General features: G+C 42.8%; 1 protein-coding gene across 1 annotated transcript in view; it reads left to right on the forward strand.

Annotated features, from left to right (window-relative positions):
* BRCA1 (BRCA1 DNA repair associated) overlaps positions 1 to 12,327 on the forward strand; it is a 290,350-nt gene that overhangs the window by 236,974 nt on the left and 41,049 nt on the right. The window contains exon 19 of the mRNA XM_040331227.1: positions 4,019 to 4,102. Within this exon, the coding sequence (XP_040187161.1) occupies positions 4,019 to 4,102 (84 nt within the window). The remainder of the gene's footprint in view (positions 1 to 4,018; positions 4,103 to 12,327) is intronic.

Genomic DNA, 12,327 nt, shown 5'->3' on the forward strand with positions numbered 1-12,327 from the left:
CAGAATAATTACATCATCTGGCAGGACACAGTGAGGGACCTCTCCCTCCTTAGAATTGATCTTACCAAGAAATCTATGCTTGAGAAATCTCAGCGGGTGTTTGAGTTTGGGTACAAAAATGGCAGTCTGTTGGCTTGGTTATTGAGGGGGCAGCAGAGGGTGACCCATGTTGGTCGCTTGAGGGGGCTAGATGGTCAGTTGTTGACTCGACAAATTGACATTAGTGAGCGTTTCCTGAGCTTTTACCAGGCCCTCTACTCCTTGAGAGCTTCCTCATTATTTAGACCGTGTTCCCCTCCCTTGATTCAGATACCTGTGGGAAGCTGGATGAGGATATCTCCTTGGAGGAGGTGCAAGAGGCGATGAGTTTCATGCAGGCTGGGAATGCCCCGGGACCGGATGGGATTCCTATCGAACTATACTCAACCTACCAGGAGCTGTTGGTGCCTAGACTTACTGTTTTATTTAAACAATTTACTACTCTGGACACACTCCCTGAATCCGTTTATGAGGCAATAGTGGTGCTGATCCCCAAGCTGGGTAAAGACCCTGAGGTGTGCGCCTCCTATAGGCCGATTTTATTGATAAATGTGGATGCTAAATTGTTGCGAAAATACTGGCTAGACGGCTCAGTGAGGTGATGGATAACCTTGTCCATGTGGATCAAACAGGGTTTATGACGGGGAATGGCACCAACATTTATACCCGCTGTTTTTTCCTCAACCTGGCCACCACCCATAGTAACAGTGGATCTAGAGTCATAGCCTCTCTGGATGCGGAGAAGGCTTTTGACTCGGTGGAGTGGGGTTACTTATGGGAGGTCCTGCGACGGTTCGGATTTGGGCCGCGGTTTTTACACTGGCTGGGTTTGCTCTATCGTGCTTCCAGGGCGAGAATACGGGTGAATAATTCACTTTCAGATTTCTTTCTCCTCCGGAGGGGGACCCATCAGGGGTGCCCACTGTCACCTAGTCTATTTGCACTGGCATTTACGATGGGTGGACGAAGTTGTCTACTTGGAGATCCGGGTGTTGGGGGACCTGCGGCCCCTCCAGGGCCTCAACCTTCTGCCTGTGGTCCGTCGCCTTAAAGATCACTGCTCCCGTTGGGCTGACCTTCCCCTTAATCTCCTAGGGCGTATTCATATTTTAAAAATGATCTACCTTCCCAAATTGACATATGTTTTTAGGAATTGCCCAGAGTGGATACCTTCGTCCTTCAGGGAGCTGGACAGTTGCATTGGCTCCTTCTTGTGGCGGGGTTCTTCCACCCGGTTGGCTAGAGCGACCCTTCAACTCCCTGTGAGCTGTGGGGGCCTTGCTCTCCCTAGTCTAATGATATACTATTGGGCAGCTATGTTAGTCACGGTGCAGTGGTGGTTTCAGCAGTCTAGGGCCAATGCGGCTGTCTGTCTGGAGGCAGCCAGAGTAGGTTCCCTTACGGAACTAAGTAACCTTGTGTACCGGGGGCCCTCGGTGTACCCTTTGTTGCCGGCCTCGACTGGGGTGACTCTACGGGTCTGGGGGGTGGCTAGACGGCGGTTCCTCTGTCCTGGTAGGGGGTCCCCCTTTTGCCCTCTATGGTGTAACCCTTCCTTTCCTCATTTCAGAACCATACCAGACTTGCAACTTTGGGCCCGTTTTGGCATCAAGTTGTTGCGTGATATTTTCCGTGACGGGTCCCTGCTTTTGTTTCGGGCTCTGGCGGACAAGTTTGGCCTTCCTCAGTGGATGGCGTTCAGGTATCAGCAGCTCCGTCACGCAGCCAGGGCGCAGTTCCCGTCGCCCCCTAGTCTTATGCCGCGTACACACGGTCGTTTTATGTGATGAAAAAAATATGACGTTTTTAAAAACGTCACTTTAATTGACCGTGTGTGGGGGAAAACGTTGTTTTATGTCTTCTAAAAAACGACCACAAAAAAATTGAAGCATGCTTCAATTTTATGTGTCGTTTTTCAAAACGTCAACTTTTACTTCACAGAAATTGACCGTGTGTAGCAAAAACGTCGTTTAAAACGACGTTTTTTCATCCGCGCATGCCCAGAAGCTACTTATGAAGCGAGCTTCAATGGAAAAACGTGGTGGAACGTAACCTCGCTTTGCTAGAACATTGTGAGAAAAACGATGGTGTGTAGGCAACTTCGTCTTTGAAAATTGAAGTTTCAAAAACGTCGTTTTTTACTTCACAGAAAATGTCGTTTTTTTTTCATCACATAAAGTGATGGTGTGTATGCGGCATTACAGCTGACCCTAGTTGTAAGCACAGGAGTCTCTTGCTAAGCCTCTGTCTGAATTGTATTTCGCTCTCCTACGGAAGGACTCGCCAAAAATGGAGGCCCTGTGGGATAAATGGAAGGCGGACTTGCCCGATTTGGATAGGGAAACCTGGCTTCGAGGCTAGTTCTAAAATAGTTATTTCCTCCAGAGACAAGCTGATTAAAAAAAAAAAATCTACATAGGGTGTATTATACGCCTCAGAGGCTGCACAGAATCGATCCGCTTTGGTCCCCGTATTTCCCCCGTTGTCACTCACCTGATAGCACCTTCTTTCACATGTTCTGGACCTGCCCAGGGCTGGCAAGGTGGGAGAGACTATTAATTTCTTTCTTCAGTTGGATATTCCTTTGACGACAGAATTGGCTCTGCTAGGAGTGCAGGATGATGAGCAGAGGCCTAGATATACTAAGACGCTAATCTCCTTGTTGTTCTTCTATGCTAAAAAGGAAGTCCTGCTTTAATGGATCTCTTCCCTGCCCCCCACAGTTGGCTCATGGGAAAATGCGGTTAATAAAGTGCATCCATTGTACAAGTTGACTTATGTCAGTAGAGGATGTCCTCTGAAATATGAGAGGGTTTGACGACCCTGGACGGACCCCACGTATAAAGCTCAACCTTAAATTTTGATATGCGCAGGAGAGTTATCCTTTGGGCCGGCCTCCCCCTCCTCTCCCTTGTCCCTATTCCCCCCCCCCCTTCCCCCTATTCCCCCCCCCTCCTCTCCCTTCCCCCCTTTTCCCCCTCCTCTCCCTTCCCCTTTCTCCCCCCCCCCCCTTACGTTACCCGTACTCAGTGACTGTTTGTTTTTAATGCAATGTTGCCTGCCGCTTTGGGATTATCTGGATCGCATAATTTCCTCTTTATGGTGTACCATGTTTTTTTTAACCCTTTTTTTTGTTCTGCTCTTACCCAGAGTGATTAGTTATGTACCGTCTTTGTGTTTTTCCTATAAAGACCAACCTTGTTGTTAAAAAAAAGGGTAAACACAGTTGATTGATAATAAATGGCTTCAACCAAACACTAACCATGAATGAAAGAAAAGTTTTTGTGTTATCATTCATATTCTCTGAAAAATGGCCAAGAAATCATAAATTCTACCAGGGTATGTAAACTTATGAGCACAACTATAAGCTCTTATATGCATCCTTGATGTAAGTGCATTACTGTTTTTATAATAAAAGTCATATTTGGTTTTACATTATGGCGAGCATTTCTCTTTCTTGGGTACCCTTGAGTATACCACTTTAAGGATGCTGGTTCCTTTGTGTCTCCTGGGAGGTCTCGATCATCTGCTCTGCTCCATGTTGTAATGTCTCATTCAATGAGAGCTGTCATCCGATTCCCCTGTTTTGAGGATAAAGGCCCTGGCTGGGTTTTAGTTGCAAGCGTTAAAGCGCTTGCAAGCTGGAAAGCATGCAATTTATGTGGTGGAGGTTACACTTTTTGTTGCTGTGTGTGGGATACTATCTTCATGAGGAGGACTTTCTTTTTAAAAGTTATACACACCTCTTCCACTTTCTACTTGCATGAGTGGTACGACATCTGTTCATGTTAACTAATGAGGACATGATTTCTCTGTTTCATTTTGGGACTTAATTACTGTTTTTTTTGTTTCATATATTCACATTTATCCAGGCCCACTCATTAAAATTGTTAATTTTGGCAACAGCCCTTTAACAGTATTTAACATTGTAACTGTTTAATAGGTACAGAAAGTGCATGTGTATCTTTTGTTTTTCCAGTACGACTTTGAAGTGAAGGGAGATGTGATCAATGGAAGAAATCACAGAGGCCCCAGAAGATCTAGACTAGGATCAGATGGACTGGTAAGGTTACCGCTGTAGCACTTAATATGCAGCCTCTGGATTTGGCCAGCAAACAGAGATAATTCCATCACTCAGCCTGCATTCTTCTAATCTATGTCTCCTAAATACATTCAAATCTATATTTTTTTAATAACCCAATATACTTGGACGCTTCACCTCAAAGTACCTGCTATATATAATTTTTGTTGCACTATCTTATGGAAAAAAAAGTGTTTGATACCAATGAGTTTCATTTTTTTTTTTTTTTTTAAGGTTTAATCTCTATTTTATTTAGTCTTGCAGATAAAGTACAAATGTCCATGATGGACCAGAAAGGTACAAACCTATCCATAACCGGAAAACGGACAATAGTTTTATTTATTTTTTTTATATGCAGGAATATACCGATAAGGTACAGGTGTTAAGCTAATGATACACTGCTTGACTTTTAGCCAGTTCCTACTGGCTTAACTGAAATTCAAGCAGTGTATGGACCTGCTGTCAAAGCTCCATAAGACAAAAGTTGATTTTTTAATCGACTTCTGTCAAAGAAGCCTGTTGGAAACTTGTGGTTCAAACAAAACCTGAATACAATCAGATGTAGGCCATGTTCAGGTATTCCGAAATCCATCTCATAAAAATTGTAAAACAACTCAAATTGTTCATGCTAATATTAGGAAAAGGATGACCTAAAACTGTACAAACTGCAAAAATTACATGGTTCCCAATAATGGTTTAAACCTAAATTGGTGCTGTATTTATATAATCCATAAATAATATACTGTAGATTATATATAATTCATGTAATCCATAATTTGAATAAAAACATTATTAGTAGGATTTGGTAACCATGTGCAAATCTCAGCTAGCATGTTTGAAAACACCTATTCACTAAGGATGAGCTCCGGCATGTTCGCATAGAACACGTGCAGAGCCCGCCAGGAAGTGAGCACGGCGCTGTGCTAATCACAGCCAGGGAGACATTGTCCCGATGCTCGGCTGCAGGGATCGTGAAATGTCTCCCTGGCTGTTATTAGCGCAGCGCCGTGCACACTTCCTGGCGGGCTCTGCACGTGTTCTATGCGAACACGCCGGAGCTCATCCTTACTATTCACTAATAACTGAACGCCAGAACCAGTGAGCAAATCTTTAAATTATGAGACTAATGGGCTAATTGGTAAGTCACGTGCCATTAAGTGTCTTTCATATACAGTATATGTGCACTAGAAGAAACCGATCAAAATTGCAAGAAAAATGGCAAAAAGTGAGAAGGCTGCTTAAACTTTTGTTTAATTCCTCAGAATAGTCTCCGCAAATTATCTATTTCCCGTTTGCATATTTGTGAAAGCTGCATCTTGAAAAACTGATGTTAATTAAAAAAATATATATATATATATATATATTGTATTAAACGTTATGTTCAAAATTCAGTGAGCCGAATGCTATGCTTATACCCTTCTCCTGCACACTTGTGTAGCCTGTGCATTCATAAGCACATTTTAAAATTGGGAAGGATTTGGTAAGGGCAATGCAGTTAAGAAAAAAGGAAAGCAGCAATCAAAATTTCTTGGCCCATGTATAATTTGCTATTCTACCTTTTGTGGAGCAGACCACCTGAGCTCCTACCTCTGACATGTTTCACTTAGTAAGAGCCTATCCATAAAGTGGAACTCTATAAACAAGCTCTCATTGAGTGATATATGGCAGAGGTAAGAACTGCCTAACCCCAGGTGGAATAGTAATGTATACAGTGGAGAAGAGATCCGGAGTGCGACCTTCCTTTATTTCTTTAAGTATCTGATATTACGAGGTGGAGATGAACCTTATACAAGTCAGTGTCTGGCGCTAAAAAGTGTTGGTTATGTGCATCTGTAGGGGAGCATCATTTTTTATTAATTTTTTTCAGTTTAAAATGTTATGTACATTAATAAAAAATAAATATACTTTGTGAAACAAAAAATAAATACATCTTCCTAGATTTTCTCATTTAATCAATGCTCCTAGTAGTGTCATTGATGTTCCATCTATTTGCTTGATGTAAGTTGATGAACAGGCAGTTATATTCTATGGGAGCAATAGACACTTGTTCATTATAGGGAAGGATGCAGCTGCACTGACAGTTGCTATAGATACTAGAGTGCTGAGGAAGAGCTCTCTGCTGTCATTATAATGGTGTTAGTTTAACGCAAGCCTCTACAGAGATTACACATACTGTTGATAAAAAATCAGCTTGTACATAGTAATTTCCTGATTTTTTTTCCCTTGCGCACTACAGCACCTATGTTTGGTTGTAATCTATGAATGGAGGATGGATGGATGCCTCGTAGCTCTGCCCCTTTCATTCCTAGATTCCAAACTCGATATCATTTATAAGTACAGTATGTTAAAAAGTAAGTGACCCAACATTGATCCTTGGAGTACAATCCATTCACATCAATCGGCCACTGAAACCCTGGATGCCATTAACACAGCTCTACTACAGTCAGCCGACTTGGTAGCGCCCAAACGCAAAACCTGCATCCGGAAATACAACTCCAGCTGGTTTAACGACCAGCTGTCGTTGCTTAAGCAAGAACGCAGAAGAGCGGAAGCAGCTTGAAAAAGAAGCAATACAGACGAAAACCACGCCATCTACAAGGAAATAACAAAAAAATACCACAAAGATATTTTCAGGCCAAAAATATTTTTTTTTCCAAGATCATCACCAATGCCCTAAACCGTCCCCGCGAACTCTTCAATTTAGTCACTCAGACCATGAATCCAGTCTGTCTAGAAGCTCCCAATTCAGATACCCAAGAATTTTGCAATGAATTATCGGATCATTTCGTTAACAAAATTGAAAGGATCCGTGAAAGCATTCAGCAAAACAGTACCCCCCTCAATCCCCCCCTTAGTCAACCGCTCAATTCCCACATAAATCAGCCGCAATCAACAATGTTTACTCTAAAACCCATCTCCATCGAGGCCACAAAAAATATCATCAGCGCCCTGCGAAATAGCACAGCGCCTAATGATATTATCCCCACCAAACTGCTCAAGGAATGTGCCGATATTCTGGCACCACCTATCAAGCAGCTGATTAACCAGTCATTCAGGGAAGGCATAGTGCCCACCCTGTTGAAACAAGGTATAATCAAACCCATCCTAAAGAAACCCACCCTTGAACCCAAGGACCCTGAACACCGTCGTCCCATGACAGGCCTGAACGTCTTCTCCAAGGTAATGGAGAAAGTAGTGGTACAACAGCTGCAACAGCATTTAGACACCCATAATTTGCTCGATCCTTTTCAATCGGGTTTACGTCCAGGGCACGGGACGGAAACAGCATTGCTCAAAATATGGGATGATGCTCTCGAGGCCGCAGACGAAGGAGAATCTTGTCTTCTAGTACTGTTGGACCATAGCGCAGCTTTTGACACGGTAGACCACAAACTATTACTGACTCGGCTAGCTGAAGTAGCCAGAGTCGCGGAATGTGACTTATGCTGGTTCTCCTCCTTTTTGGAAAACCGATCACAAGTAGTGAAACTGGGACCGTTCACCTCTGAAAAACGCACAGAGTCCCTCAAGGATCCCCTCTGTCGCCGGTGCTGTTTAATATCTATCTTCGCCCTCTTTTTTAAATCATCAGCAGCCAAAAGCTGCTCTACCACTCTTATGCGGATGACACACAATTGTACTTTCGCATCTGCAACAAAAAGGATCATCATCTCGGTCTAAAGAAATGCCTCTCTTTGATAGAGAACTGGATGACAAAGAGTTATCTTAAACTCAACGGTTCGAAAACAGAACTTCTCCTGTTTCACGCCTATCGAAAGGATCAACCAGCAACAACCTGGACACCTCCGCCCATTCTGGGCAAAAGCATCACCCCTAGCACCAAAGTCAAAAGTCTCGGAGTCCTCTTCGACACCTACATGACAATGGATGCACAAATAGGGTCAGTAGTCAGCGGATCCCACCATCTGCTGTGCCTACTATGCAGACTTATTCCATTTATTCCCAAAGAAGACATAGCTGTTGTGGTGGGAACAATTGTTAACTCCAGACTTGACTATGCAAATGCCCTCTACCTCGGACTCCCAAAGTACCAAAAGACTCACCTGCAGGTCGTTCAGAATACGGCCTCGTGACTTGTGACCTTGGGAAGCAATCTCACCCTCACTGAGAAGCCTTCACTGACTGCCAGTGAAAGACAGAATCACTTTCAAAGCACTCTGTCTGACGCATAAATGTATTTTGGGAAATGCCCCCAATTATCTATGCGAAAAACGAAAGGCTTACAACCCCAATCGCGTTCTGCGATCCTCCAACCAAAATCTACTCCAAATCCCCAAAACCAGATACAAGTCCAAAGGAGAAAGAAGATTTGCTGTCCAAGGCCCTCAACTTTGGAACACTTTACCAACCTCCATTCGGTTGGAGGAGAACCACTTGGCCTTCAGGAGAATGATCAAAACCCATCTCTTTTGAGGTCAAAGGAGAAATGGTCAAACAAGCGCCCAGAGGCGATTCAGTTCGCATGTGCAGCGCTATATAAGTTTTTCACTCATATCACTACACACTTAAGAATATTCAGAGTATGAATCAATAATCACTACTCTCTGAATATAGTCTTTTAGCCAGTCTTCTATCTGTTTACAAACTGCATTTTCTAAGTCCATACCTATTACCTTTAGTAATTGTAAAGCGGTATTAAACCAAAAATATAACATATTGTAGCTTACCAATCCTTGGATGTGGTGGCTGCATTATTATTTTTTTTAGGTCAGTAACACACCTGTATTAGACTGCTCCCACTCTGGATGAATGAGTATGGAGGCACCTTTAGCCACTTACCACAATACCAAACACTTTCACTCCTTTCCTGCCAGGGCCAATTTACAGATTTCAGTGCTGACTGCTGTCATGCTTTGAATGACACTTAGGGGGTTATTTACAAAAGTCAAATCCACTTTACACTACAAGTGCAAAGTGCACTTGAAATTGCACTAAAAGTGCACTTGGAAGTGCATTCGCTGTAAATCTGAGGGGTATATCTGAAATCTGGGGAAGCGCTGCTGATTTTATAATCCAATCATGTGCAAGCTAAAAGCTGTTTTTTTTCCATTGCATGTCACCCTCGGATCTACAGTGACTGCACTTCCAAGTGCAATTTCAAGTGTAGTTTCCACTTGTAGTGCAAAGTGGATTTGCCTTTAGTAAAAAAAATAAAAAAATGCTATAAAACTATCCCCTATTTTGTAGATGCTATAACTTTTGCGCAAACCAATCACTATACGCATATTGCATTTTTGTTTTACAAAAATATGTAGAAGAATACGTATCGGCCTAAACTGAGGAAAACAAATATTTTTTTTTAAGATGTTTTTGGGGGATATTTATTCTAGCAAAAAGTTAATATTGCTTTTTTTTTAAAAAAATGTTGCTCCTTTTTTTTTTATTGTAGCACAAAAAATTAACACAGCAGAGAGGATCAAATACCACCAAAAGAAAGCTCTATTTGTGGGAAAAGGACGTCAATCTTGTTGCAACGTCGCAATTTTCATTTAAAGCTACGCAGTGCCGAATCACAAAAAATGGCCCACTCATTGGGCAGCTAAATCCTGCGGTGTTGAAGTGGTTAATAGCGCAAACAAAAAAAATCAAATACTACCAAAAGAAAGCTCTATTTGTGGGAAAAAAAGGATGTAAATTTTGTTTGGGCACAGCGTCGTACGACCGCAGTTAATTGGCAGTTAAAACGACGCAGTGCCGAATCGCAAAAAATGGCCCGGACATTGGGCAGCCAAATCTTTTAAGGCTAAAGTGGTTAAGGAACTACTTTGATATGTTCACCCTATAGACGTTGTACACGGAGTACGTAGTTGATTTGCATGACTGATGAAAAAAAAACACATACATTGGCAGCCTAAAGCCATTTCAAAGCTGAACTGCAGGCAAAAAATTGCCATAAAGGATATAAATCCTCTTTGTGTGCACCAAAATGGGGTTGTGGATACAACACCAGTCACCCCCTGTATAAGAAATGGGAACAGCAGTGACTGGTCCTAATTAAAGAAGGTTCCTGCACAGACACAAAATGCAGGAGTTGTTTTCATGCTGGATTCCTACACAGATTTAGAAGAAACACACAAAGGACACCAAGATTCTTGTAAGAATACTTATAACTTTTGTATGTTGGTTTAGCTCGGAGTTCAGCTTTAAGCAATGTTTTGGCTTGTATGTAACATATCCTACTACAGTCCCTTTGTAGCTCAGAAGCCAAGTTAAAGCTGTAATCTGTATTACATAGTACTGTGATCTTCCAAATGCACTTAATGAGGTTGCAAATAGCCCCTCAGCTCCTGGTGACATTTCACAAAGCACTCAACCTCTGCTCTTCCTCATTAAAACGTGAGCAGGGTTCTGAATGCTGCTTCTACCTTAATTATGCACAGAAGAAGACAGCTGAGTATATAGTGGAGACAGCGAGGGGATTTTTATCATATTACTGCACACAGCTCTCTTTAAGTAATGGAGGGAAAAAAGTATATGAGCCTAATATTTGCGTAAACCCCATAATTACTCGTAATTACTAGTACAGAGTGTGCTTATCATTTTAGTACAATCAGAACCTTGTTGATTTGCTGTCACCAACAGATTGCAAATTGGTTTTATAGAAAGAAGAAAGATTTGTGAGCTTAACGATGGCACAAGTTGGTCTTTCCTATATTTCTGGACACTTGTCAGTAGCATAGAGATTTACATTCTTTCATCTCATATAGTTTAACCACTGGGCACTTGAACCCCCTTAATAACCAGACCAATTTTCAGCTTTCGGTGCTCTCAAATTTTGAATGACAATTACTCAGACATACAACACTGTACCCAAATGAAATTTTTGTCCTTTTTTCCCCACAAATGGAGCTTTCTTTTGGTGGTATTTAATCACTGTTGGGTTTTTTTATTTTTTGCACTATAAAAGAAAAAAGACTGAAAATTCTGTGAAAAAAAAGAATTTTTCTTTGTTTCTGTTATAAAATTAGCAAATTTGTAATTTTTCTTCATACATTTTGGCCAAAATTTATACTGCTACACATCTTTGTTAAAAATAACCCAAATCGGTGTATATTATTTGGTCTTTGTGAAAGTTATAGCGTCCACAAGCTATGGTGCCAATATCTGAAATTTGTGCGGGGGTATTGCAGAGTATTGTGCGGGGGTATTGCAGAGTATTGTGCGGGGGCATTGCAGAGTACCGGGGGGGCGGCGGCGTTGCAGAGTACCGCGGGGGGGTATTGCAGAGTACCGCGGGGGGGGGGTATTGCAGAGTACCGCGGGGGGGGGCATTGCAGAGTACCACGGGGGGGGGGGCATTGCAGAGTACCGCGGCGGGGGCATTGCAGAGTACCGCGCGGCAGGGGGGGGCATTGCAGAGTACCGCGCGGCGGGGGTAGGGCATTGCAGAGTACCGCGTGGCGGGGGGGCATTGCAGAGTACCGCGTGGCGGGGGGGCATTGCAGAGTACCGCGTGGCGGGGGGGGCATTGCAGAATACCACGCGGCGGGGCATTGCAGAGTACCGCACAGGTTATTGCAGGGATGGCTGGATCTGTGACTGCAATAGTCACATATCCAGCCCACAGCGCTGCTGACACCCGCTCTCTCATCTCGCTCGGTACAGAGGGAGGAGGGAGGAACCGGCGCCATTTTGTTTACATGTGATCGCTCTGTCATTGGACGGAGCGATCACGTGGTAAACGGCCGCTATCAGCTGCAATTTACCGCGATCCTCTGGACCAGGCGGTCACGGACACTCCCGTGTGTGCGCCCGATTCTGGGAGGACGTCCTTCCAGAGTTAAGGAACCGCCTTGTAGCCGTAATTCGGCTATGGGGCAATGATTAAGTGGTTAATGCCAATTAACCTTTTTAGCTCTAGATGCTATTTTCATGCTCAAGATTGCAATTTGGAACTTAATAAGGGTTTAAAGATAAACCTGAGTATTTCTAATTTCTGTTTATTTAGAAAAAAAATTGGCAATCCACCATTTGATGCATATTACTTTCAATGGGTTAAGGTTTTTCATAAAAAAAGCCTGCTTAGTACTTCAGGACACTAAAATCATATTAAACCTCAGTTCTGAACAAATAAAACAAAAAGCTACAAATGAATAGCTCATCAAAAGATAAAATATCAATACAAAGTTTTGATGCAATCTTTCACCCAGGCCAAACCACTTCATCGGGTCTTCCTGGACCCATTA

Source organism: Rana temporaria, chromosome 12 (genome assembly GCF_905171775.1).
Source record: "Rana temporaria chromosome 12, aRanTem1.1, whole genome shotgun sequence".
Taxonomy (NCBI): Eukaryota; Metazoa; Chordata; class Amphibia; order Anura; family Ranidae; genus Rana; species Rana temporaria.